This window comes from Embiotoca jacksoni, unplaced genomic scaffold (assembly GCF_022577435.1).
Source record: "Embiotoca jacksoni isolate LCO1_2020_lvr unplaced genomic scaffold, fEmbJac1.0.p SCAF_42, whole genome shotgun sequence".
In the NCBI taxonomy this organism is placed as follows: domain Eukaryota; kingdom Metazoa; phylum Chordata; class Actinopteri; family Embiotocidae; genus Embiotoca; species Embiotoca jacksoni.
In genome coordinates this window covers 1,884,262-1,912,155 of record NW_027185395.1, presented here as the reverse complement: position 1 = coordinate 1,912,155, position 27,894 = coordinate 1,884,262, and the positions used below count along the sequence as shown (strand labels likewise).

Here is a 27,894-nt window from a genome sequence, read left to right as displayed (position 1 = left end):
GATCGTTCAGACATGGATGCCTTCAAGCTGATGAAGGAGCTGAGGGTGAATTATGAGCAGGAGGGTTTTTACCTCCCGAAGGAGACGGGCCTGATGCTCATCGAAACCACAACACAGGTGAGCGTGTTGGACCGCGGCGGCTCGTCGATCCGCTGCAGGGTCGGACGTGTCGGCCGGGTGTTTCCTGGCGGACCTCTGCGATAGTCACCGTTACGACAGATGAAGCGGGTTAAGTAACGGCGCGTCTTTTACTTTTCCAGGGCGACAGTCGGATCTCGGCCAAATGCAGAGACGCCAAAGTGGAGGATCTGTGGAGTCTGACCAGCTTCTTCGGTTACAGCACGCAGACCTTCGTCCTGGCTGTTAACCTGCTGGACAGATTCCTGGCCATGATGAGGGTACGAGGCGCTCCTGCCTGATAGGACCACACGTAGACATGGCAGCTTTTGGTATTCAACCAGAGTCTGGTGACACATTTGGCTGCTGAAATGAGGAACACTGGTGCAGATTAGATTTCTTTCAGACCAGTTAGTGAATCACATATTTCCTACCTCATTAATCAGCTCCTCACTGACTCATGAATCCACTGCATGAAGTGGCCTTTAATATGCCGCTGATGTAACTCACCTCCCGTCCCCTCTCCCCCCCTCAGATCCAGCCCAAGCACCTGTCCTGCGTCAGCCTCAGCTGCCTCCACATGGCGGCCAAAGTGACGGAGGAGGAGTGCAACGTGACGCCCAGCGACGAGCTCATCCGCATCGGACAGTGCCGGTTCACCACGTCCGACCTCGGCCGCATGGAGAAGATTGTCGCAGAGAAGCTCGACTTCAAATCCAAAGCCATCACCGCCTTAACCTTTCTGCACTTGTACCACCGGATTGCACTTTCTCACTCCACGGAGAGGTGAGTGTTCTGGAAATATGTGCAAATTTAATATCCTAATAGTTTACATTCCTGCAGGTTTTTGATTTATTTCTATTCATTTCTGTTAAAAAAACAACTTGCTGCAAATAGATAATCCGTTCCAGTCCATGTTTAGACATCTTTCTGATTCTGTATATGCAGATTCTGCATTTGTTCCACATATCTGAATTCCTGCATTTTGATTGGCGGAGGTTGTCCACAACACCGCCTGTTTATCACAGCAGCAGATGTAGGGCAGCAGTCAACATCTGAGCTGAGTCAGCTGATAAGACTTGTGTTGCTGCCACTGGCACCTCCACCTCCACTCACGTAACCAAGGCGCCTTGTTTTTAATCCACTTCGGTTCAAAACTCCACATCACGTACGCTTTTACACCGGTTTGGCTTTTTGCTAAGTTTTGTGAGCAGTGCACAGTCAAACAGTTTGAGACTGCTGCACAGGGGAAATAAAAAATAGTTAAAAAGTACAAACAAAACCAACAAAAATAGATCTTAACAAGTGTAAAGGAAAGTCGATTCTGCCTGAGACGGGTCACGGTCCTGCAGACACACTGAACCTGTGTGTGTGTGTGTGTGTGTGTGTGTGTGTGTGAACAGGAAGGAGACTCTGAGCCTGGAGAAGCTGGAGGCTCAGCTCAAAGCCTGTCTGTGCCGCATCTCCTTCTCCAAAGCGAAGGTAGGTCAAAGGTCATGCTGGATTACAGCCGTCTAACAAGGGGCTCAGAAATGAGTTTTTCTTCCATTGCTGTTATTTTGGACATTAATATTCCTTCCTTCCGTCCAGCCGTCCGTCCTCGCCTTGTCGCTGCTGAGGCAGGAGATCGAAGCCATCCGGTCGGAGGACATGCTGGAAATAGCCTCTCACATCCAGAGACACCTGAAGGTACGGCTCACACTGCATCCAGGAAGGGAAAGTAACACCTGTGGAGACCCAGAGTCAGTTTGGTTTCCACCGACACGTCGTTTCAGAGGAAATGACAGTCTGAAGGTTTAATGTCACAGATGTCTGATGGTTCCATCAAAGCAGTATTAACTGTTGGTTCTCTACTGGATCAGCTGCAAATGTTTATGGGACACACAGAGACATTACCTTCACAAATATGAACAAATAAGTTCATTAACCAGCCTCAAGGTGAGGTGAACACGCTGCTGAGTGGATGTGTGATCGTTCAATGAACAGCAGCAGCAGTTATTTATTATTTCTCAGCCCAGCTTGGGTCTAAAAAATGTTCTTCTCTCCATCTGTGGTTACGTAACCAAGTGTCTTGTGGTGTTTGCTTTTTATTTTGAAATAAGACTATTTTCATCTTTCAGATTTTAGATTGGGAGCATTTTAGATCTCGTTGTGTCGCCACCATGACACTCTCGCTCTCCTGCATGTTTGTCTTTTAAACCCTGACAGACACATGACCAACTGATCAGGTTTCAGAAGCCGTTTTAACCTGGTTTCTGTTTACAGTAACATCTTTCTCACAGCTGGCTGCTCAGTGTTAAGTAATTGGATTGCTGTAAATACACAGAGGTCCGTCTGCAGGGGGGCCGACGGCCAAACGGTCAAACTGAGCTGCTGCGTTCTTTGGTTTCAGATTGCTGACGGCGAGCTGCTGCTGTGGAGCGAGCATGTGGCTCGGTGTCTGTCCGACTACGCCTCCCCCGAATGCAGCAAACCCAACCACAGGAAGCTGCAGTGGATCGTGTCGCGGCGGACCGCCCAGAACCTGCACAGCCAACGCAGCGTCCCCGAGCTGCCCACCATCCCCGAGGGCTGCTGGGATGAGAGCGAGAGGTCAGAGTCCAGAACACACCTGAACACCACCTTAACTCTGTCAGGACCTGAAACACACCTGAACACCACCTTAACTCTGTCAGGACCTGAAACACACCTGAACACCACATTAACTCTGTCAGGACCTGAAACACACCTGAACACCACATTAACTCTGTCAGGACCTGAAACACACCTGAACACCACATTAACTCTGTCAGGACCTGAAACACACCTGAACACATCATTAACTCTGTCAGGACCTGAAACACACCTGAACACCACATTAACTCTGTCAGGACCTGAAACACACCTGAACACCACATTAACTCTGTCAGGACCTGAAACACACCTGAACACCACATTAACTCTGTCAGGACCTGAAACACACCTGAACACCACATTAACTCTGTCAGGACCTGAAACACACCTGAACACATCATTAACTCTGTCAGGACCTGAAACACACCTGAACACATCATTAACTCTGTCAGGACCTGAAACACACCTGAACACCACATTAACTCTGTCAGGACCTGAAACACACCTGAACACCACATTAACTCTGTCAGGACCTGAAACACACCTGAACACCACCTTAACTCTGTCAGGACCTGAAACACACCTGAACACCACCTTAACTCTGTCAGGACCTGAAACACACCTGAACACATTAACTCTGTCAGGACCTGAAACACACCTGAACACCACCTTAACTCTGTCAGGACCTGAAACACACCTGAACACATTAACTCTGTCAGGACCTGAAACACACCTGAACACATTAACTCTGTCAGGACCTGAAACACACCTGAACACATTAACTCTGTCAGGACCTGAAACACACCTGAACACATCATTAACTCTGTCAGGACCTGAAACACACCTGAACACATCATTAACTCTGTCAGGACCTGAAACACACCTGAACACCACATTAACTCTGTCAGGACCTGAAACACACCTGAACACCACATTAACTCTGTCAGGACCTGAAACACACCTGAACACCACATTAACTCTGTCAGGACCTGAAACACACCTGAACACCACCTTAACTCTGTCAGGACCTGAAACACACCTGAACACCACCTTAACTCTGTCAGGACCTGAAACACACCTGAACACATTAACTCTGTCAGGACCTGAAACACACCTGAACACCACCTTAACTCTGTCAGGACCTGAAACACACCTGAACACATTAACTCTGTCAGGACCTGAAACACACCTGAACACATTAACTCTGTCAGGACCTGAAACACACCTGAGAAACAAATGAGAAATACTCGTTCCTGATAAAATGCCAAAATTAAACTTGAGGAAATATCAGATAAAAGATAAGAACTAAGAGTGAAACTGTTGAAGTCCATGTTAGAGTTTCAGTTTCACTGTGTTGCTGACATCACGTTGACATCATGTGACAGCTCAGCAGATTAAATACCAGCCCAGGTGTTTGAAACGAGCAGGAATCAGACGCACCCTGTGTGTCATAACACACCCTCCATATTTCAGTCTACACTAACACAACACTGACACACACCGTGCTAGAGGTGTGTCCTCGCGCTGAGGTAACGCAGCATGTGTCAGCACAAACATTTTCCTTTAAAAAAAACAACTGGTGAGAAACGTGGACTGATGCAACCAGCTGAGCAGCAACACCCGAGTTACTGATGTGTTGTAACACACACACACACACACACACACACACACACGTTTCCATGACGTCACATTATGCCTCACCTTTATGCAACTCTGTCTGATTCAACTTTATGAAACGATAAAAGGAGGAAATAAACTGAAGCTGAACCAGCTGATCATCAAACAGCTGTTAGAATATGTTTTTATGACCGTATGTTTCTCACCTTAACATTGAACAGATGTTTAACAGGCTGGCAGTCAGCTGAGTAACAAGTCACAACACAAGATCAGCTGATGGTCTGAGCTCAAGGTTGAAAAAATGCTGACTATTTCCTGTTTTCTTGCCAAGTCATGTGACTTCTGCTCTGACCAGTTTTACATAAACATTAACAAGTTGTTAAAAAGCACAAAGTTCGATTCACCTCCACTCTGATCGACAGCAAACAAAACTGAAAGTCAATTTAAAACACCAAACAAAAGGGATGTTGCTTCTTAAAACGTTTTTTTGGTTGTTAGCTGTATGTTAACTGTATACTGACTGTATGTTAACTGTATGTTAACTGTATGTTAACTGTATACTGACTGTATGTTAACTGTATACTGACTGTATGTTAACTGTATGTCCTCTGTCTCTGCAGCGAGGACTCGTGCGAGGACACGATGAGTTCGGGTGAAGAGTCTCTCAGCAGCTCTCTGGGCAGCGACGCCGAAGGGCCGTTCTTCCCTCTGCACCTCCGTCTCCAAAAACACCGCCAGTACCTCCACGCCTGAAAGCCTCTGCTGCCTCCACCCCCACCCCCACCCGTCTCTAACTTCTTCACCCTTTTTATTTATTGTCCGATAAGCTCCGGTGCCGGGGGAGAATTGCACAACAACGGGCAGCTGAGCAGTAGATGTAGAGCTTTAGTGTGTAGACATGTTCGGTGCATGTTCAGGTGTCACATTCCAGACCGCCGGGTCGTCACGGCCCGTCCGGCGGATAAACTCTGGTCTGCTCCGCGTCCGCTCTTCTTTACGACGTCACGTCAGACCCGACCATTTGCCAAAACACTTGAGTTTTATTGACTAAACTGTTTTTTGACTGTTATTACTGAGGATGAGGAGTCGTGGTGGCGAACAGAAGCCGAGAGCGGCGGCGGTCGTGGTGTTTTCAGCTCGTTATGCAGAGAGAAGCACTTTTATAACAAGATGTCAGCGTCTCTCTGGGCTTTTTCACAGAGCAGATGTGTTTCCAGGGTCACTTTATCTCTCTGTCCTGGTCACCGCTGAGCTGTTCAAATAACGGAGCAGAGATAACATCGCTCCGACTGAAAACTGGAAACTCCCGTGGCTGCTCCCGTCTTCTGCAGCTGAACTTTAATTTGCACAATTTTTTTTATTTTCATTTCAAGTATTAAATGGTGAAACTGGAGGTTTGTGTTTGACCCCGCAGGGTGTTCAGATAAAAACATTTAACGAGTGTGTTTGTGGATGTGTGTGTACGTATGGCCCTGGTTTAAACTTCAAGTTGCCAATTTTAGGATGTAGCTTAAAAAAAAAAGTCTGTGGTGTTTTCAGAGAGAATGCTGTATGGAACGAAATAATGCTGACAGTGTCAAGAAAAAGTCTAAAAAATGTTTATACAAAAACATGTAAAACTGTAAATGATGTAAAAAAACAACAACAACTGTTAATAGGTCTTTGTAGATATTAAGTTATTTATTATTTTTGTCACCTGTACTGAAAAAAGAAAATCTTATAAAAAAAAAAATCTTATTTTTAATCTGCTGTCGGTCTTTTTTTCTTTCTTTCTCCTTTCATCATCAACAACAACCAGTTGCTTGGATTCATTTTCTGAAATCCAACTGAAACTGAAGCCGCTGCTGGAATCCGACACTTCATACAACAAATAACATCCAAAAGAAACAAAACCTCCTCCAAGAGATTTACTGAACAAAGACTCAGGCCGAGTTTACCCGTCTGTAACTTCTGACACACATCAGACTCACAGCTGTAGAAGCTCCGCCCCCTCACAGATCATTTATCCACCGCAGCGCAGAGCCCAACCCTCTCAAACCCTCTCAAACCCTCTCAAACCCTCTGGAATCATTCAATAATCTAAATGATGGGGTCAGGCCTGACGGTTCAGGTTGTGAATTACAAACTCTGATATTCAGACATTTACGTTTTGCCGCATAACCCTTGAGGGATTTACGTCATAAGTAAATTTATTTTAAATCTCGTCTTCCCATGTTTCTGTACGTGTTCACGTTTATTTAAGTGCTGTGTTTATTTGCATACAGACAGGAGAAGTGAGATCCGACCCCGAGTGCTCACTGCGAACACGTCATAATATCTTTAATCTGTAAAATCTGAGTTTCTTTCTGCCCAGAAATCTGTTGTTTTTTCTCCAGAATACTGACAGTCAAACAGTTATTATGTCGTCTTTTTATTGAGAAAATCCATTTTTATTTAGAAAAGCAGTTGTGGAAACGTAGAACAATTATTTAGCACAGTGAGGTCTTTCTTTGAAGAACCTGTGGAGACAAAAGTCCATGAACAACGCAGACGTCCTGGAAAAACGATCAAACGGCACCAAACAAAGCAGAACTGACCGATAAACACAGACAAGTTGAAACAGGAAGTCTCTTCAGTACTTCAAAATAAAACTGTCCATTCTCTCCTTTTGTTCTGGACGCTGGACTGATGAGAACATCAGCAGCACACCTGTCAATCACAGCAGAGACAGCTGCTCAGGACCATTTGAAGACAGAGATTTCACATTGTGATAAACAAAGTCAGTCAGTCATTTCATTTCCAACAAAGACCGGCTGCTTTTTAATAAATAATCCAGATTGATGTGATTTAAAGTTGTTTCAAAGTTCAGTCTTTGCATGATTTACAGATTAAAAACTGAATCTGTCTGAATCCTGCCTCTTTAAGACCCTCCTACTGACCAGCTCTCTTCTGATTGGTCAGCAGCTCCGTGTTTTGCTTGTTTTTCTTCCATATTTACTCCAAATATCAATTTTCGAAACACATCCGGACACGTCTGAGCCTGGATCTGAACTCCAGTATTCAACAGCCCACTGAACGTCCTCAGAGGACTTTACAATCATTTTCAACCTGGTTTATTTCCCATTAATGAGGCTTTATTTTTTTGGTCAGGACGGCTCTGTGTAGCTTTGCACTCTCCACCTCTGCTGGAGGGATTCAGCGTGTGTGGAGGTGAAAAGCTGGAGCTCAATGCAGCGTTTCCAAATCCAAACATGTGACATCACAGACACGACAGGAAGTCACAAACCAGCAGGACGTGACACTTTACAGCCCCTCAGATTATATCTCCCACTCCGCAGATAGAAAGCGTCACCTGGGGAACACTTCCCCGTCACATCCAAGTCATCAACCACGTTAACTCGTCTTTAGGACTTCTTTATGTGCTGATATGAAAATCAGCGTCAAACAAAAGAAACATAAATCAGCCTGAAACATCAGCTCGGCCTCCTGAGAGGCAAAAATAAATCCAGCAGCAGCTCAGATCCTTTCATGTTCCTGACATCTCACTCACACACACACACACACACACACACACACACACACACACACACACACACACACACACACACACACACAGATAATAAACTCATACCAAACCGGTCTGCAGTCTTCTTGGGCCCCCAGATGTTTGCAGATGTTTGCAGACTTTTTCCAGTTAGTTATCCAGTTTGTGTGTTCACTTTTTGGATTTACAATCCCAGTGGGAAACGTAGAGATCCATTTCGTACATCCGGGACGAGGAAATCCAAACGATACATTCCCGTCTCCGACCGACCAATCGAACGGCTCAAAATCCCATCCGAGACTTCTTGTTCTTGGGTTGAGACGCCTGCGACAGTCGAGCCTGTGAACTCTGGGAGAAGGGCAGAGATTGAGGGGAGCCCAACCAGAAGTCCTTGGAGAGATCCGCCCTCTGGGTCCTCGGGGGGGTTCGGGCCCGAGAGGAGGAGGCTGCAGGTGGAGGCCGAGGGGGAAGGCTGCCCCCCTCCTCCAGGAAATAACCGTCATGTTTTGATGGGCCGTCCTGGAAACATCAGGAAAAAGGTGAATGACATCTTTAAAAGGACTTTTTCTGTCCCAACATCAACATCTTCTTTTTGAGTCCAGATCAGCACCTTTGTTACATGACCTCACTTCCTGTCAACTCAAGACTGTCAAAATAAAAGCAAAAAAAGGAGCTCAAACTGCTGTTTTTACGTGTTTGGGACCATTAAAACAGAAGAATTGAAGTCGTATAATTTCGTGGGACAGAAACAGGTTTGGTCTGAGGAAAGCTGTGCTGATACCCCGGCTGGGCCATACAAGTTCCTCAAAATTATACAAGAACACATTTTATAAACTAAGAGTTGCAGAATAACCAACAGGAGATCATTGATGGTTGTTAAATCTAGAAAAAGGGACAGTTACGATTGAAGAACTGGGAGAATGATTGACAGCTGATGGACGTAAACCCACTGGGTCAATTTGAGTCAAACAGAAAACGTATCGTCAAATCATGTTTGAATTTTCAGATTTTGCTGGTTGTTGATATTTATTTTTTGAGACTCCATCCCAGAGGAAACAGAGTTCACTAAACTGTTCCCAGTAACCACGACGACAGCCTCTGTATCGACGTGACGTCTCACTAACACACCCTTACCTGCGGTTCCACCAGGGAGCTGAGGTAGTCGTCCGCTGGACAGCTGCTCCTCCTCCGGCTGGCCGGTGTGGAGGCGGGGCTGTCTGTCGGGGACAGAGAGATGGGGCGGGTCCAGCTGGGAGTCTCCTGGTCATCCTGTCCATCTTCGACCCTCTGAGGTGTGTTGACGGGGGAGGGGAGGAGAGTCTCAGACCGAACGGTGGAGGATGTAGGCGCTCCGTCCGTCTCCTGCTCTGAAACGTCCAGCATACGGCCACTCCCCCTCCTCCCCTCCGTGTCTGACCACTCCCCCTGGCTCGCCGCTGAGGACCAGCCCCTCTCGGAGAAGTCGTCCAGGTCCGACTGGTAGCTGACGGAGGAGGTGAAGCTCCCGGTCAGCTCCCATCGGTGGCTGCCGGCTCTCTTTGCCTCCTTCTCCTTCTTCCTCTTCCTCCTCAGAGCCTGTACCTTCGCCTCCTTGTTCATCCCCAGCTTGTCCTCCCACCACGCCCGCCACGCCTCCTCCCCCTGCCAGGAGACGGTGAGTCTTTGGCTGACCGGGTCGGTCCAGTGCTCTGCGTTCACCTCGGTCGGTACCGGTACGACATCCGGAGCCCCGATGAAGGCGGAGACGGCGCCGTGCAGCAGCAACGAGCGTGAGAACATACCTGACCTCAGCTCCTCCCTCAGGCGGCGCACACGCTCCTTCTCTGACGGATCTCTTTCGTTATCATCGGAGAGGCGCAGCAGGTTGGTCGTATCCATGGTGACGTGCTGAGAGCAGTGTGGGCGGGGCTTCTTTTTATAACTTTTCTGCATTAGTTTCTGGAGCCAGCGTTTCCATGTGTCCAGGATGCTGTTGCTAAGCTGCAGTAGAGTCTCCTCCTCCTCCTCATCACCTCCATCTTCAGCCACATTTCCGCCAGCCTCCAACCCATTCACCTGGTCCAGCTCTGGATCGTCGTTGACGACCACCTGCAGCCACGGCCGCTTCAGGTTTTGACTTCTTCGTCGTGACTGTGAGTCCTCGGAGTCAGAGTCTGGTTCCTGTCTCTCCGGTGTTTCAGGTACGACGCCATGCTGAGTCAGACCCTGAGTGGGTCCGACGACGTCCTCGTCGCTCGACGTGTTCGACGCGACCGTCTGAGACGCCGCTGGAAGCTGCTCTGCTGCTTTTCTCCTCAACATCGTGGCTTCTTTCAGTGAATGTCGTGTCTGTGATCTGGCTGCTCGTCGAAGCTCGAGTTGGTCGTCTGCCGCCGGAGGTCGAGACGTGTCGGCGAGCGGCTGCTGAGGCTCCAGAATCTGATAGAAAATATCTCCGGCCTCCGTCAGCTGCAGGACGCACATGCACTCCTCCACACCGCTGGCTGCTCTCTTCTGGATACCAGACAGACCTGACGACGGATAAAACAGTGAGCTGCTGCAGGTTCATGCAAACTTACCAAACCAGCCTCGTCCAAACCGACCTGACGCTGACCTCAACCAAAACCAGTCTGAACCTGTAAACTGCTAAAGTTGTGGCGACCAGCCTGAATCTCCTCACAATGTGTTTGTCCCATAAATGTGTTTTGTACACACTTCCGTCCTTACCTGCAGCAGGTGAGGACAGTCTGTTGGCTGCCGTGTGCAGGCGGTGTGGGATCTGGACCGGGAGCCGGTTCAGACTGTCTCTGGGTCTGAGCAGAGCCTGAGGTGGACCTCGACTGGAACTGGCCTCCGCCCGGCCTCCTGGACACACAAAGACACAGTGGGATTGTTACACAGATGTAGTGTAGAAGTATAAATAAAGTAAAATTAAATAAAACTAAAATGAAGTGATGAAGAAGCCCGTCTGCATTGCGGTCCCCCCCCTCCCCGACCTGAGTACTGCAGCAGGGTGATCTCTTGAGATCTGCCGGACCCGAGCAGAACCTTCGTGGTGTTTAATTCACCCACTGAACCAGAGGAGGCAGAGCCAGGAACCACGTGACAAAACACAGGCGGGGACTGCATCATGTGATCCAACTTCAGCATGGGCACGCAGGGAAAACGCTCGTCCATGATGTAGGCCGAGTACTGATGGACAGACAGACAGGATGGAAGAAAAACGTCTTCAGTTACAGTCGAGTTAAAAGAAGAAAAATGTTCAACTTAACGAGCACCTACGAAAAAACAATTCACATTAAAGCACAAAACAAAGTGTTTGTCAGAGTGTGTAAGAGTGTCACAATGTTTTAGTGTGTAACAGTGTGTAACAGTGTATGTATGTTAGTGTGTAACAGTGTGTGTATGTTAGTGTGTAACTGTGTGTATGTTAGTGTGTAACAGTGTATGTATGTTAGTGTGTAACAGTGTGTGTATGTTAGTGTGTAACTGTGTGTATGTTAGTGTGTAACAGTGTGTGTATGTTAGTGTGTAACAGTGTGTGTATGTTAGTGTGTAACAGTGTGTGTATGTTAGTGTGTAACAGTGTGTGTATGTTAGTGTGTAACAGTGTGTGTATGTTAGTGTGTAACAGTGTGTGTATGTTAGTGTGTAACAGTGTGTGTATGTTAGTGTGTAACAGTGTGTGTATGTTAGTATGCAACAGTGTGTGTATGTTAGTGTGTAACAGTGTGTGTATGTTAGTGTGTAACAGTGTGTGTATGTTAGTGTGTAACAGTGTGTGTATGTTAGTGTGTAACAGTGTGTGTATGTTAGTGTGTAACAGTGTGTGTATGTTAGTGTGTAACAGTGTGTGTATGTTAGTGTGTAACAGTGTGTGTATGTTAGTGTGCAACAGTGTGTGTATGTTAGTGTGTAACAGTGTGTGTATGTTAGTGTGTAACTGTGTGTATGTTAGTGTGTAACAGTGTGTGTATGTTAGTGTGTAACAGTGTGTGTATGTTAGTATGCAACAGTGTGTGTATGTTAGTGTGTAACAGTGTGTGTATGTTAGTGTGTAACAGTGTGTGTATGTTAGTGTGTAACAGTGTGTGTATGTTAGTGTGTAACAGTGTGTGTATGTTAGTGTGTAACAGTGTGTGTATGTTAGTGTGTAACAGTGTGTGTATGTTAGTGTGTAACAGTGTGTGTATGTTAGTGTGTAACAGTGTGTGTATGTTAGTGTGTAACAGTGTGTGTATGTTAGTGTGCAACAGTGTGTGTATGTTAGTGTGTAACAGTGTGTGTATGTTAGTGTGTAACAGTGTGTGTATGTTAGTGTGTAACAGTGTGTGTATGTTAGTGTGTAACAGTGTGTGTATGTTAGTGTGCAACAGTGTGTGTATGTTAGTGTGCAACAGTGTGTGTATGTTAGTGTGTAACAGTGTGTGTATGTTAGTGTGTAACAGTGTGTGTATGTTAGTGTGTAACAGTGTGTGTATGTTAGTGTGTAACAGTGTGTGTATGTTAGTGTGTAACAGTGTGTGTATGTTAGTGTGTAACAGTGTGTGACAGTGTGTAACTGTGTGTGTATGTTAGTGTGTAACAGTGTGTGTATGTTAGTGTGTAACAGTGTGTGTATGTTAGTGTGTAACAGTGTGTGACAGTGTGTAACTGTGTGTGTATGTTAGTGTGTAACAGTGTGTGTATGTTAGTGTGTAACAGTGTGTGACAGTGTGTAACTGTGTGTGTATGTGAGAGTACCTGTGTGGTGATGAGGTGATGGAAGGAGTGGGCGTCTCCCAGATATCTGCACAGCATCAGTCTCTCTCCACTCCGACACTCTGAGGTGCTGCTGATACGAAACAGAGTGTGGCTGGACACCGGACTCTCCTGGAGGAGGAGGAAGAGGAGCAGTAGCAGGAGGACGAGGAGGAGGAGGAGAAAGTATGGGACAGAGAGGGATGAGGACAGAGGTAGCGGGGGGTCACAGGAAGGAAGCTCGAGAGGAAGGAGGAGACGAGGAGATAAGAAGAGGAAGAAAACATTTTTAGGACATGAAAACAACATATTTTATACATGGAAACTTCTTCAGATGAGGAGCAGAGATTTCCTCACAGTAAAACAAGCTTCTAATATCTTCTTAAAGTTCGGATCAGAAGGGATTCACATGGTTCCTGAGCTGATTTTGCAGCAGATTTTCAAAAAGAAAAAGCGATGTAATTTGTTGAGTTTTATGTTCCTTGTTTGTGTAAAATGGGATTTTTTTTTTTTTTTAAGCACAACCTGATGAAGGAACATTGGTTTCACAGCCTCACAAACAAGGTCAAACCTTCAGTGTCACTAGTGACTGAAACAAAAGACTTTAGAACAGAAACAATTCATCTTTTAACTGCTCTGTCTAATTTTTCTTAAACAAACAATTATCAGTCCCTCCAGGATTTCCAGTTTTTTTGTGATTGTTGCGAGCAAAAATATTCGATCTTTACGGCAGAGAATGAAAAATGAGACTTTTTTTAAAGCACCACCTAAAAAAGGAATAAAGCTCCTAAAAGGTCCTAAAAGCTACATGTTTCCAGAACAGACCGTCTGTGACTGGAATATAGAAACAACGTCATCAGCTGTTATCTTCCCAATAAAGTCTCACTGAAGTGAACCTGTGGACTCACCCTCATGTCTGAGAGCTCCACGCCCGTTCTGTCTGCGTACAGCATCACTCTGGGGTGGGCGGAGAACTCGCACCATCTCCATGGCGACTTGGCGTTGAAGTACAGGTTGCTGTCCTCCGCCCGGACCTCCTGCAGCCTGACGGGTCAGAGCATCATTTTAGTTTCCCTGCAGACTTTAAGCAGATGAAAGCTTCACGTTCACCCTTCCTCACCCTCGGCCGACGGTCCACAGGTTCACCGCTCCGCTCTCACTCGCCACCAGAACTTCACCTAAGATATGAGGACTGAACACAGCAGAGAGGAACGCATTTCAACACAACTCATTAAGTTTCCTTGTCGGGAGCTGAAGCTGCTCCTCCTGATGACCGCTGACCTGACGCTGATGCAGGTCGCGACCTCTCTGGTGTCGACCACCTGCAGCAGCCGGGGCTCCTTCCCTTCACCGAACCTCCAAACTCCACAGAGGTGATCTGAGCGCACGGCAACACAACCTACAGACATCACGGACACGTCTCAAAACCAGCAAACAGCCTGCAGACATCACGGACACGTCTCAAAACTAGCAAACAACCTGCAGGAAAACATCATTCAAATTATAATCTGTTCTTCTCACAGTCGTTGAAGAGGCAGCTGCAGCTGATCTGTCTGATGGGGCCTTTGAGCTGGAAGCTGACAGGTTTGCTGCTGCTGGTGTCCACACAGGAAGAGCTCCCTCTGTGGTGCTGCAGCTCCACCGTGTGGAAGTCTGAGATACTGCGTTAAGAAGCAGAAACAGCAGGAACATAAAAGAAAAATACTCCTCTATCACTGAACCACTTCTCAAGATGCATTTATTCCCCTCTATCCAAAGATGGTAATTTAGAGATGGTTCAACATTTTCTACTTTGTTGTTAAACGCTTACATGCACAAACCATAAACTGTATATAAAAGTGGACAGAAGTGTCTTAAGCTGCAATACCAGCGAGTGCCACTAGAGGTCGGCTCCAAAAAGCCTCCGGCTCCATAGACTCCCATTCAACTTCTCTCATCAAATCCAAAGTGAATAAAATGTGTCCATCAGTTATCTCGGTGTTGTTAGCTAAAGTCACTCCTTCTTATTAGTTTTCTGGAGGTCCATCTGAAAATAATCCCTCATTCATTAGAAAAGAAGATTCAAGAAGACCTGTTTTTGGGGGCGTGTCTGTTTGATTGACAGGCCTGCGGTGCAGTCAGGTTACAGCTATCGGTGGGCGGGACGTAGTATCGTCAGGTTTCCAATCAGAACAGTCAGATCCACCGCTGGCTCCTCCCCCAGCTCATCCAAATATGGTCACTTCCTGCTCCAAAGTGCTCCGAACTAGCAAAGATGGTGATGGACAGAATCTGAACTGGAGGATTCATAATGTTCATGAACCAATAGGTGACGTGACTCATAGTTGCCGCTTAAAGTCGACCTCTAGTGGCACTTGGTGGTATTGCAGCTTAAAGCTATGAACACTTTTATAAACAGTCGATAGTTAATTCACACTATGAGGCCCGTTTGATATTCCTGACGTTCGTATTCTGCCCAACGCCGGAATTTTTTTTGTGAAGAATAAATTGTGTTAAAATCCTGCTGAATTCGTGTCACTAACTTTTCATACTCTGAGTTTTAAATCTCTCCAGCATTGAATGTGCTCTGCAGGATACTGAGGCGGTCCAGTCCGATGCTGCTGGGATAGAGGAGGCAGCCGTGCTGAGAGCTGCCGCTGCTCTGTGAGAAGGGGACGAAGGCCAGAGCGCCCCCGGTGGCTCCTTCAGAGAACAGCAGCCGGTCCTTCTGCTCCGTCAGCTCCTCGTACAGCAGCGAGCCCAGCAGCTCCGGAGGGACGGCGTGCACCACGTCCGACAGCAGGCTGCTGTAGCCGTTCAGCACTCTGGACTGATACGTCTCAGGACATCTGGGAGACGTCGCGAAGAAATAAAACCTCCGATTAGACCACCACGAATATCAAATCAGACCGTTCAACACCACTCGCTCTGGTCTACTCACATGTTAAACTTCAGCATTTCCAGGAAATATTTCACCCTCCACATGTTCACTGAATCGTTGCGGTATTTCTGCAAAAGAAACGGTGTACACACACACACACACACACACACACACACACACAATCTGATGACACAAACACACACAGATGCTGCCTCCAGCTCAGAGCACGTCTTCCTCACTGTTTTTACACACATTAAATACGTATAAGATCTCTGTCCGATGAGGTCTTCTCATTAAATAAAACTTTTACAGGAAACGTTTAATGGGTCATTTTAGCCACTAAATTAATTCACATACGAGGAAGAATCTTCCAACGTCGTGTCGTCAGTTACGTTTCATTCCTTCTATAAATAGAAGAACTACATGCAGAGCCGATGAGATAAACAGGAACAGCTGGAGATCAAAGGACTGATGGAGCAGTGAAGCAATGAAGGCAGGTAAAAAAAACCTCAACAAAACAGGAACAGTAATGAAACTTTCTGATCACCTCTGGTATCATAGTTTTTTTTATAGTTTTGTCTGTAAGATGATGTCTGTTAATTGTTTATTTTGTCTCCCAGAGTTTCAAATAAATGTATTAATGAGTAAATCGTGAGTTGTGGTGAAACTCGACTTCAGGAGGAAGACGACGGCTCCACAACCGCTGAGAGTTCTGGGAGAGGAGGTGGACATGGTGGAGGAGTACAAGTACCTGGTGTCTCCATGACAACTGACTGAACTGGAAGACCAACATCAACGCTGTCTACAAGAAGGAGATGAGTCGACTCTTTTTCTTGAGGAAACTTCGATCCTTCAATGTGTGCAGCGAGATGTTGGAGATGTTCTACCATCTGTTGTGGCCAGTGAACTGTACTTCGCTGTGGTCTGCTGGGGGAGCAGCATTGGAGCCGGTGACACCAACAGACTTAACAAACTGGTTAAGAAAGCCGGCTCCATCATCGACTACAATCTGGATAGTCTGGAAAAGGTGGTGGAGAGGAGGACGCTGGACAAACTATTATCCATATTGGATAATCCTGTCCACCCTCTCCACCTGCTGCAGGGACAGAGGAGGACGTTCTCCAAAAGACTCCTCCAGCTCCGCTGTCACAAGGACAGATACAGGAGATCATTCCAGATACAGGAGATCATTCCAGATACAGGAGATCATTCCTGATACAGGAGATCATTCCAGATACAGGAGATGGTTCCTGATACAGGAGATGGTTCCTGATACAGGAGATGGTTCCTGATACAGGAGATCATTCCTGATACAGGAGATCATTCCAGATACAGGAGATCGTTCCAGATACAGGAGATGGTTCCTGATACAGGAGATGGTTCCTGATACAGGAGATGGTTCCTGATACAGGAGATCATTCCTGATACAGGAGATCATTCCAGATACAGGAGATCATTCCTGATACAGGAGATCATTCCTGATACAGGAGATCATTCCTGATACAGGAGATCATTCCAGATACAGGAGATGGTTCCTGATACAGGAGATGGTTCCTGATACAGGAGATGGTTCCTGATACAGGAGATCATTCCAGATACAGGAGATCATTCCTGATACAGGAGATCATTCCTGATACAGGAGATCATTCCTGCCGACCGCAATTAGACTGTACAATAACTCACCTCTGGCAAAATCCATCACACAACAATAACACTGTTGACTGTGTTTCTTGGTTGTTTGTATATAATATATATAGATATATACTGTACTGTATATACTGTGCATTTTATATTTAATATTTTTTACTGCTATTTTATTGCTTTTCTATTGTTCTATTATTATCTTATTGCTTCTGTATGCTGCCATAGCGCAAAAATTTCCCCTCGGGGATTAATAAAGTAACTACCTAACCTAACCTCACCTTTTTCACTTTTCTTCTGAAGTTGAAGTTTTCTCCGAGGATGTCGCTCATGCAGCCGAAGGCGTCCTGCGAGTGATCCATGAAGAAGTTCTGCATCTAAATACACAACAAACAAACAAACAAACAACTGTTGGACGACGACTCCTTTTGTTTGGTGACGGAAACATCGTGCATGAAATGACACATTACTTTATTGTTAATGTTTGACCTCTGTACTTTTATGAGAAGAATCCAGTTTACTGTCCCAGTGAGCTGCTGAATCTCGTTCAGTCCCGTCAGGAAACTGATCTTGCGATCGCAATAATGAACACAAGTCAAGCAATTTATAGAATATTTGCAGGAGGCTGTAATTTAATAAAATTCCTGCGATTTTTCCACCAAAAAACATCGTCATCAGAATCTGAGCTGAAAGTATTAAAACAAAGTAAATATTTTCAATATTTGTGGGTTTGTGGGAAATGTGTTCTTCACATTAAAATGATGATTAAATGTTTGTGATCAAAGGAAGTGATTCCATATTACTGGATGTTAAATGAGTTTTCTCCACACGTCCAGTTGTCAGAGACGTCTCTTTGTTTGTTTCATCCAGCAGGTCTATGTGTTGAATGAACATGAATTAAACAGCATCTAAAGCTCTTATTTTGAAAGGCTGATGTAGTCCTTGTTACTATATTCCAGTCACAGATGGTCTGTTCTGGGAACATACGCAGCTTTTAGGACCTTTTAGGAGATTTTATCTCCACGGTTCTCCAAGTTCAATAAATACATAAAAAAGATGAGAACTAAAATATTCCTGTGATGTGCAGCAGGATTATTATCACAGGAAGTGATTACACATTTATTCCTTTATCAAGTAGTGGTTAAAAAAAAATGTGATGCAATTTTCTGCAAAAAAAACTCACTTAAAACTCCACAAATTACATCGACATATTTGAGTAAAATTTTCTGCAAAATCAAACATTTTTGATCGCAACAATCACAAAAAAACTGCAAAATCCTGAAAGGACTGATTGTATTTGAGCAATGTACAAATTTCTGACCCTATTAAAAATGCATAACACGTTTCTTAAAGGTCCCATATTATAAAAATTCAGACTTTTATTTCTTTTGGATTTTTAACCTGGACTAGGTTCGATGTAAATACTGTGATAGTGTCAAAAATGTTCAGTGCATAGACCACAGCAACTGCGCTGTTTGGACTTTGACAAGTTTGTGATGTCACAAACTCACACTGATGTCATATGTCTCACGCACAGCCAACTGTCCAACCACTGACATGGAAGAAGCACCAGGCAGTTTATCTGTTGCTGAGCTAGCAAGCTCCAAGCCTGAAGAAGACCTGTGGTTGGCCTGGGCATGTGTCACTCAGAAAAGAGTCAGCCAATCAGAAGAGAGGGTCACTGATTTAAATGCACCTTAAAGACACAGACACAAATCAGCCTGTAGAGCTCCACAGAGAGAGAATATAACTATTTGTGGTACTTAAAACCACAAACATATCTTCTCATGGAGATCAGGACTGCAAACAAAACACCAGAATAGTGGAAGATATGGGACCTTTAAATCTGAGAGCAGCTTCTCTCCCTTTTTAACGGGTTGAGCTGGTTTACTCACATGTTCTGTGAAGTCCAGTGGATCAGGAGGCGTTAAAGGCCAAAGGAAAGCTGCAAAAAGTGTTCACAAATACACTCAAAAGTCAAAGTCAATACAATAAACAATAGTTCTATGGTAATACATTTACAACCAATTAAAAAAAGAAGAAAGAGATGTATTCTACCAGACAAATATTAAACATGATTTAAGACGTTGAATTTTCTCTCTAAACTATTTTTTCTGCTCATTCGCTTTTGAAAATCAAAATATCTGCACGCGAAACACCAGATTTAGAGCCAAGCAGGAGGACCTGCTGTGTAATCTGGACTGATTCAACCACACATATAAATAATTTATACATTACAGGGATTATGTCAACATCCCTCTATATAATTCCCGAAGTCTGTCTGTCCTTGGTATATCTTTCCAACCGATCGTCCCACCAGCTTCAAACTATTAAATACGTTTTCATAAAGAAGCGTTGCGTGAAAAAAGCAACGTGACGAGGTCGAGCTAAGAGCTGTATTATTTTATGTCACATTTTACTGCTGTAGGTGTTTAAGGTTGAGTTAATTGTAATAACTACACACCTTGGTAGTTTAATCTACAGCAAATCTATATAAGATCTTTATGAATGTATCATAAGTAAATGTACTTTGTTAAGTTCCACTGATGGATATTCTACATAAAAAAATATATTTTCTAATTTAAATGACATTTAACTGTTATAACCGGTTGTTAAAAAGCTATTGTAAATATTATTGCTGGCTAAAAGTGCACAATGAAGGCAGTGAAGCCTCCGTCTCCTCTATTCAATGATAAAATGAACATTTTTGGTCACTTAGTCGAGCGTGTCTCCACCTACGTCCACAGCGTTACCACGAGACAGGAATTATAGCGACAAACAGACTGCTTTCAACGGGCGCTGCACTATTACGCTCAATTACGTCAAGAACTGCTTTTTAATTTTTTTATTTAACACCCAAAATTTTGAGGACGTCGGCTGAAACAACCAAACTTTGATCCTGTGGTTTGTTTCATCTTCACGCTAATTGAGTCTCAGACCTGCTTCATCTTCCTCGACGTGACCTGCCGTCGGAGGGAAAAAACGTCCGTCGGGGGGACTCACCGTTTTTGGGAGGCAGGAGGGGAACCGGAACCGGCTCGGTGTGACGCCACGTCTCCGCTCTGACCTGATGCTTGGACGTAAACGTCCAGCTGGAGAGAGGACCGGAGCCGCCCTGAAAACACATCCAATGATCGGATCAGTACAGATACAGGCGACAACCAGTCCAACCAAAAAAAAGATTACATGCAAGTCATTTAGTTTTACAGCAGAAAACAGATCAAAACCATTAAAATGACCTGCAATACTTTCTGTTGATGAACCACTCATCAGTTGGAGTCACTGATGCTTTCAGTAGGACTTTTCCTAAAGACGATCCCAAAGACCTGCCTGACCTTAAACCAGGTCTTCATACCTAAAATATAATGAGTCACATTAAGTATCTTTAATTACACGTTGACCATTTCTAAATGTTGACTTAGTAGGAGTCCATTTTATTGTATTTATTCTTCATTAAAGAAAGTTCTAAATTAAATACATGATTTTGACATATAGCCACAAGGCTTTACTTGATATATTTATTGTCCCGGCTTTTAAAAGTAAAAGCTTTTTGTTCTTTTCTTGTCTTTTGAAAAAAAGATCAGAACCTCTTGACATCTAAACACTAATAAAAACAGTGATGACTACGAGGTAAAAAAAAAAAAAAAAAAAAAAATATATATCCTGATTAAAATGAAAATGGCTCCTTCTTCAATATATATATATATATATATATATATTTGTGAAACACTACAGTTCTTTTAAGTTGTAGTAACAAACTACATATGGGCCATTTATATGAAGGTATTTTTGTGTCTTTATGATGCAATCAAAAATATCTGCTTTCAAGGAGGTTTTTGATTTACAAGTCAAAGTTTTAATCCTGTGACCAAAACTGTCCGAGCTAATTTGTTTGCGCTGCAAATCACGACATTCTCAGTTTATATATTTTACTTACAAACTTGATTTTTGGTTGCAGTGAGGAATTTGCTTCCAGAACTGTTGTTTTTTCTTACTTTAAAAACCCAAACATTTGCTCCTGATTAAAATGAAAATGGCTCCTTCTTCAATGCAGTTGATTTTTAACACGCTGATGACCTCACCCACTCACAGGTCGGTCAGGTTCACGTCTCCGTGTGTCCAGAGGACCGTGTTGGTCGGAGCGCGGCGGACCCACCTGAGGTCGGACCCCGGAGTAGCAGCCCCAGTCTCCGGCGCAGTGTCTCAGGACCGAGTTCGGAGGCCCGCAGTTGTAAAACGAAGGAAAAAGCTGCCGCGGGAACTGGTAATCCATCTTAGTTTCAGTCGCTAACGGATTCAAACCAGCTGTTAAACCTCCACGTGGCGCGTCGTGGTTCCCTCGCGCCGTCTGGACATGTTGTCCTCCCGGCTCGGCTAACGTTAGCTTAGCACGTTAGCGGGCACCGAATAAAGCCGCGTTCCCTCCGCTCAACGTCGTGACACGCGCACAGCGACTCTAACGACGTCCACCGGACCACCGGTCCACCGGTCCACCGGACCACCCGGTCCACCCCGTCCACCCGGTCCACCGGTCCACCCGTCCACCGGTCCACCGGTCCACCGGACCACCGGACCACCCCGTCCACCCGGTCCACCGGTCCACCCCGTCCACCCGGTCCACCGGTCCACCCGTCCACCCGGTCCACCGGTCCACCCCGTCCACCCGGTCCACCGGTCCACCCGTCCACCCGGTCCACCGGACCACCCGGATGCAGTTAGGCACAAACAGGAGTCCTGAAAAGGCTGAGATCAGGTGAAATGATCGAGGCTCCGAGTGAATGCCGCGCACGTGTTGACTAAACGTTGAAAACGGAAGTCAAAGGACGTTTGCGGCGCGACCAACAACAATGACAAATGACTTCCGGTATGATTTATTTATTCTTTTTTTTTTAAAGATGAAAACTACAATATCTAACTGAAAAGTAAAAATTAAACGGATGATAGTTTAAGCAAGATGTAAGATGACACGGGAAGAGAGGAAATATTTTTTTGCAGTGAAAAATAAAACAGAATTGCTCCAATGTAGAAAAGGGACTATTTAAGGAGATGCCAGCTCAATCAAATAAATAAACACAAAATTGAACAAACCGACTAATAAATAAAAACGAATAAACGTTCGTTTTTAAGGCCAACTGCGCAAACAGGAAGTTTTAAATTGCTAGAAACGTCAAGACAGATCTCTTATGCAAACTTTCAAAATAAAACTAATTGCATATATTTAGAATAATCTCTTTATTTGTAGTTTTCGAGAACATAAGAGTGAATTTCCAACGAGATCCCGCTTGAAAAAACCTCAACGGTGCAATTCTTTTATTGTGAAAGCCCGAAAACCGGATTTGACTCTTAAGTTGTCGCGTGATCAGCTGATCGAACATTTCGGCTTGTCGGTGGGACACGGAGGTAAAACGAGCCGAAAAAAGGGGGTCGTTCTGTTTTTATTGTCCGTGGAGGGAACCGTTCGTCGACAGGCTTCCGTCGGGAGGAGCTGTTCCAGTAGGACCGGTATTTCCGGTGAGTGTTTACCGTTTTCACGGTTGTGTTTTGGTTTGTGTTAGCCGTGTTGCTATCCCGGAAGTCGCTGCATTGTGAGTGTAGTTTAGCGACATGACAGCTAATCTGTCCTCTGACGTCCGACAGTCCGCGTTGGTGTTTGATGTCCGCGGTGTCGTCCGCTGCTTTAACGGCTGTCCTGGAGTTACACATTCATTCAAACCGGATCTGCGCAGCTTTTAAATTTGAAGGTTAATTAATTAAATGCAGCACGAAATAAAACAGCTGTTGTGTTCCTGTGAAAAGTGTGTTCCGTGTGTACTGTGTGTTATTTGTGTACTGTGTGTACCGTGTGTACCGTGTGTACTGTGTGTTATTTGTGTACCGTGTGTACTGTGTGTACCGTGTGTATCGTGTGTACTGTGTGTACTGTGTGTATCGTGTGTACTGTGTGTACTGTGTGTATCGTGTGTACTGTGTGTACTGTGTGTACTGTGTACTGTGTGTACTGTGTGTTATTTGTGTACCGTGTGTACTGTGTGTACTGTGTGTACTGTGTGTATCGTGTGTACTGTGTGTACTGTGTACTGTGTGTACTGTGTGTACTGTGTACTGTGTGTACTGTGTGTACCGTGTGTACTGTGTACCGTGTGTACCGTGTGTACTGTGTGTACTGTGTGTATCGTGTGTACTGTGTGTATCGTGTGTACTGTGTGTACTGTGTGTTATTTGTGTACTGTGTGTACTGTGTGTACTGTGTACTGTGTACCGTGTGTACTGTGTGTTATTTGTGTTCCCTGCTGTGTCTGCACACCTCTCCGTGACAGCTGAGTCGTGACAACCAACCTCCTGGTCTGATGAGTTCAAGTGATTGTTGGTTTTTTGCATCTTCACCATTTCCTGGTCGTGGACCTGCAGGTCACGTTGAATAAATGACCACTTTATTGGGTCCAGCTTGCTACAGCTTCTATAACACTCGTCACTCAGTCCTCCCTGAGGGCTGCAGTATTATGTTGCATTTACAGATATTTATATTTGTGTGTGTCACCTCATTTATGTCAGTGAGGGTAGACCTGAAATGTCCCACGCCCAAATGAAAAGCCCACAGATGTAAGACTCAATCATTCAGACAGTATAACCGCTGGAGACTCACTAGTGCACCCGGCAGGTCAGTGTTTGCACCAAAGTCTTTTGTTAAGTCATTGTGGAAATGTTGACTTTCTGCATCATGATGAAGTACCTGTTTATTTAACTGACAAAGCCACACAGTCTTTTGTTGTTATTTTTGCACGTCGATGCGTCCTGGTTGATCCGATCACAAGTAAACAAGTGTGATCAGATCACCCAGGACGCATCGAGACGCAGATCAGGTCAGACCACATTCAGGGGTCGTCTGGGGCCACAAGGTTTTAGCACTGTGAACCCAAACGTGTCCTGATCCACACTGAAGAACCGCCGACTCAAGCAGATGTCCTCCGACTGTTTCTGCAGAGATTTACTTATTTTACTCCATTTAATTGATAGATTTGATACGACGGGCATCAGAATTAATGTCAGAATCCTTTAATGAGTGATGATGTTTCTGGTGCAAATTTGTTGTGTTGTGTGTGTGTGTGTGTGTGTGTGTTGTGTTGTGTGTGTGTTGTGTGTGTTGTGTGTGTTGTGTGTTGTGTGTGTTGTGTGTGTTGTGTTGTGTGTGTGTTGTGTGTGTTGTGTGTGTTGTGTGTGTTGTGTGTTGTGTGTGTTGTGTGTTGTGTGTGTTGTGTGTGTGTTGTGTGTGTTGTGTGTTGTGTGTGTGTGTGTGTGTGTGTGTTGTGTTTGTTGTGTGTGTGTGTGTGTGTTGTGTTGTGTGTGTGTGTGTGTGTTGTGTTGTGTGTGTTGTGTTGTGTTGTGTTGTGTGTGTGTTGTGTTGTGTGTGTGTGTGTTGTGTTGTGTGTGTGTTGTGTTGTGTTGTGTTGTGTGTGTGTGTGTGTGTTGTGTGTGTTGTGTGTGTTGTGTGTGTGTGTGTTGTGTGTGTTGTGTGTGTGTGTGTGTTTTGTGTGTGTTGTGTGTTGTGTGTGTTGTGTGTGTGTTGTGTGTGTTGTGTGTGTTGTGTGTTGTGTTGTGTGTGTGTGTGTGTGTTGTGTTTGTTGTGTGTGTGTGTGTGTTGTGTTGTGTGTGTGTGTGTTGTGTTGTGTGTGTGTGTGTTGTGTGTTGTGTTGTGTTGTGTTGTGTGTTGTGTGTGTGTGTGTTGTGTTGTGTGTGTGTGTGTTGTGTGTGTTGTGTGTGTGTGTGTGTTGTGTGTGTTGTGTGTGTGTGTGTGTGTGTGTTGTGTGTGTGTGTGTGTGTGTGCGCCCACTTCTATACGTTTCTGTGATGTCGTTGTTTTTACTTTATTTTGCTGTGTGATATCCGGCTGTAAATAAACTCGGACTCGACTGGACTCTTCTTCCAGACACGTCACCACAATGTCCGGGAACAACCTGGTTCTGCCCATCGTGCTGTGGGGCCGTACGGCTCCCACCCACTGCATCAGCAGCCTGCTGGTGATGGACGACTTCAGCACCATCATCACCGGCTGCCATGACGGGCAGATCTGCCTCTGGGACATGACGCCGGAGCTGGAGGTACCGATGAGGAGGAGGGTGGTGATGTCGTTGATCTTATTCACAATCTTCATCATCTTATTTTACACCCTTACGTTTCGTTTCCTGCTCAGATTTGTCCGCGGGCCATGTTGTTCGGTCACACAGCCTCCATCACCTGTCTGTCCAAGGCCAGCACCTGCAGCGACAAGCAGTACATCGTCAGTGCGTCTGAGAGTGGGTGAGTTTTTAACACGCAAACACGCCCACGCACACACACACACACACACACACACACACACACACACACACACACACACACACACACACACACACACCTCTCACTAGCTCCATATAGGTGAATCCTACAGCTGGTGTTTCCTTAATGCTCACAGCAGAGTGACTTTTCATTTCTTCATCTAACTCATCCAGAATCTCCCAGTTAAGTATTCTGTGTTCACCGGTTGTTTGCAAGTTTCTACAACTTCATTTTTCATTTTGTTTCTGGCATCGCATTGATCTGCTTTGACTTTCTGAGTCGTAAAATAGCTTCACTTCAATACAGTTTTATTCAGAAAGATCCAATATGAATGCAGCGACTACAATCCCTTAAAGAAGCCACTGTGAGGCCGAGTGAAGCTCGTGTCTGGAGTCCATAAATAGGCCTTTTAGGAGTTTTATTAATTAACACAAACAGTTCCTGAAAATCAAAGGAAATGTAAGGAAACTTAAAATAACTATCGGTGATGCGGTCAACAGAAAATACTGGCGCAGAACTTCCCCTCTGTGTTACTGTGTCTGAAAGAAAAGGTGAAACCAAGTACAGCCCCAAAGGCCCCCCCACCCCTCCCCCCCCAGCAACACACCTCGAAAATTAGTAAAGTAAAATTATCTGATCAGTTTATTTAGAATCTGCAAATATCAACCGTGTATTTTAAAATCAATATTTATTAGATTTTATTTATTGTGTTTTTCAGTCCCACATCAAATAGAAAAGGCTGTAAGTTTATTTGCAGATCATTTTCTCACTTCACTTGTGTCTGATAGTGGTTTGTTGCTGTTTCCAGGGAGATGTGTTTATGGGATGTAAACGATGGACGCTGCATTGAGTTCACGAAGCTGGCGTGTGCTCACACCGGCATACAGGTGAGACGCACACCTGCCCAATGAGGTCATATCAGGGGGAGGGGTCTTAATATGAGCTTTTTTTAAACCATATTTTTGGACATTTATTCTCTCCTCCTCCTCCTCTTCCTCCTCCTCCTCCTCCTCTGTGGTTCTCCAGTTCTATCAGTTCACCATCGGCACTGAGAGGGAGGGACGCCTGCTGTGTAACGGCCATTACCCAGAGATCCTGGTGGTGGACGCCACCAGCCTGGAGGTCCTGTACTCGCTGGTTTCTAAGATCTCTCCTGACTGGATCAGCTCCATGAGCATCATCCGTTCCCACCGCACACAAGGTGAGGGGTGCCGGTGCAGCTGGGACTCATTCATCCAGGGAGGATGTATGGTTTTAATATTACGTATGCTGATATCTAATTTAAGTCCCGTCAACAGAGAGAATTCAGAAGTCGAGCTTTAATGCATAAAGCTGAAATTTCTGTTACCGATCAGCTCAGTCAGATTTTTTTTTTTGTATTTTATTGTTTGTTTTTCCGCATAAATAAAACTAAACACACCAGAGTGAGCTTGGAGATCATTTGGATCTGTTGGCTGGTACAAAACAAACCCAACAAATACATAAAACAGCTCAACACATACAAATTTATCAGTGAGAGAGGATTCAAATCATTGTGATAAATATCCAACAGACAAAACAAACATCTGTGGAGATTGAAACTGCTTTTAAACCCGACAATGAGTTTTTAATGTTGGTGGACTTCCAGTCACCAACCCGAGGATGTCACAATAACAAAAGTGCTGTTATGAACTGTATGAAATCAGTTCCTCCAGGATTTCACTGAGTGGAAATGAGTGAAAATGTTTTTTGTGGCAGATTTTTCAAAAAAGATTTTGTGAGGTTTTTTTTGCCTAAAATTGCAGGAATTAGAGAAAAATTGCAAGTTGAGAAATAAAAATGAGATTCTACCTGATAAAGGAATAAATCTGGAATCACTTCTTTTGATGATAATCATGCTGCACATCACAGAGGGACTGTGAAATGAAGCATAGTTATGAGGCCACAGGTGATGAAGGCCGATATTCCTGCTGAATATCCATGTTTTCAGCTCCTGCAGCGTGTCAGTGGATAAAATGTTTGTTTAGTGAGGAGAAGTACGAATGTTTGGTTTTGTGTTTGTCTCATCGGATTTGTTAACATACATCTTCTTAACTGTTCAGTGTTTGTTCTGCTGTCTGTCTACAGAGGACACCGTGGTGGCCGTGTCGGTGACGGGCATCCTGAAGGTCTGGATCATAACCGCTGAGGTCAGCAGGATGCAGGTATTTATTTATTTAGACCTCTACAGGTAGTAGTCATGACTGTTGTGGAAATTTTGTTAAGAATTATGTGTGAATATGCTTTCATGTTAATTATGCAATATTACACTGGAGGGTGATGCTTTAACGTTATTATGGGCACGACAGTGTTGTTATTATACAACAAGTTACCAACTAAATAAAACATGTCATCTAAATGTTTTCATATTGTGGAACAATTCACTCTCAAAATATAAAACTTTTTGTTAGTGCAATATCCATTTCCATGGCAACACATGGGGTATGACTAAGAACTGGAAAACAATCAGTCC

At 44.7% G+C, this 27,894-nt stretch overlaps 3 protein-coding genes across 5 annotated transcripts in view; 2 read left to right on the top strand and 1 right to left on the bottom strand.

The window, feature by feature from the left end:
* The first annotated feature begins 12 nt into the window (after positions 1 to 12).
* Positions 13 to 6,071, top strand: ccng2 (cyclin G2). Its single transcript, XM_069168946.1, has 7 exons — positions 13 to 117; positions 261 to 398; positions 653 to 903; positions 1,521 to 1,599; positions 1,708 to 1,806; positions 2,510 to 2,709; positions 4,968 to 6,071. The coding sequence occupies exons 1-7, from the start codon at positions 13 to 15 to the stop codon at positions 5,098 to 5,100; spliced, it is 1,005 nt and encodes a 334-aa protein (XP_069025047.1). The 3' UTR covers positions 5,101 to 6,071.
* On the bottom strand, positions 1,757 to 21,886 carry taf1c (TATA-box binding protein associated factor, RNA polymerase I subunit C). Of its 3 annotated transcripts, XR_011179216.1 has the most exons (16): positions 21,181 to 21,886; positions 20,094 to 20,205; positions 18,986 to 19,035; positions 17,372 to 17,467; positions 15,510 to 15,577; positions 15,167 to 15,417; positions 14,111 to 14,242; positions 13,871 to 13,988; positions 13,710 to 13,781; positions 13,498 to 13,633; positions 12,593 to 12,721; positions 10,846 to 11,041; positions 10,577 to 10,714; positions 9,005 to 10,380; positions 7,958 to 8,389; positions 1,757 to 1,844 (listed from the first exon to the last, which is right to left on the bottom strand). XR_011179216.1 is itself a non-coding variant. In XM_069168944.1 (15 exons), the coding sequence occupies exons 1-15, from the start codon at positions 21,361 to 21,363 to the stop codon at positions 8,153 to 8,155; spliced, it is 3,294 nt and encodes a 1,097-aa protein (XP_069025045.1). In that variant the 5' UTR covers positions 21,364 to 21,886; the 3' UTR covers positions 6,285 to 8,152. The 3 variants fall into 3 exon arrangements, 2 of the variants coding, with proteins under 2 accessions (XP_069025045.1, XP_069025046.1); XM_069168944.1 differs by lacking the exon at positions 1,757 to 1,844 and having other exon boundaries at positions 6,285 to 8,389; XM_069168945.1 differs by lacking the exon at positions 1,757 to 1,844 and having other exon boundaries at positions 6,285 to 8,389; positions 21,247 to 21,886.
* A 355-nt stretch (positions 21,887 to 22,241) lies between these two features.
* LOC138210036 (WD repeat-containing protein 7) overlaps positions 22,242 to 27,894 on the top strand; it is a 107,518-nt gene continuing 101,865 nt past the window's right edge. The window contains 6 exon segments of the mRNA XM_069168943.1: positions 22,242 to 22,601; positions 25,015 to 25,186; positions 25,279 to 25,385; positions 26,212 to 26,290; positions 26,430 to 26,604; positions 27,510 to 27,586. Coding sequence (XP_069025044.1) covers positions 25,028 to 25,186; positions 25,279 to 25,385; positions 26,212 to 26,290; positions 26,430 to 26,604; positions 27,510 to 27,586 — 597 coding nt within the window. The 5' untranslated portion in view covers positions 22,242 to 22,601; positions 25,015 to 25,027.

What these genes read in the sequence shown, in the direction of transcription:
- ccng2 (XM_069168946.1), top strand. Translation starts at nt 13, where the DNA reads ATGGATGCCTTCAAGCTGATGAAGGAGCTGAGGGTGAATTATGAGCAG. An exon ending in CTTTCTCACTCCACGGAGAG is followed by an intron (nt 904 to 1,520) that starts GTGAGTGTTCTG and finishes GTGTGTGAACAG; the next exon opens with GAAGGAGACTCTGAGCCTGG. An exon ending in TGCTGGGATGAGAGCGAGAG is followed by an intron (nt 2,710 to 4,967) that starts GTCAGAGTCCAG and finishes CTGTCTCTGCAG; the next exon opens with CGAGGACTCGTGCGAGGACA.
- taf1c (XM_069168944.1), bottom strand. Translation starts at nt 21,363, where the DNA reads ATGGATTACCAGTTCCCGCGGCAGCTTTTTCCTTCGTTTTACAACTGC. An exon ending in GAAATGCTGAAGTTTAACAT is followed by an intron (nt 15,418 to 15,509) that starts GTGAGTAGACCA and finishes GACGTCTCCCAG; the next exon opens with ATGTCCTGAGACGTATCAGT. An exon ending in CACCCTGCTGCAGTACTCAG is followed by an intron (nt 10,715 to 10,845) that starts GTCGGGGAGGGG and finishes TTGTGTGTCCAG; the next exon opens with GAGGCCGGGCGGAGGCCAGT.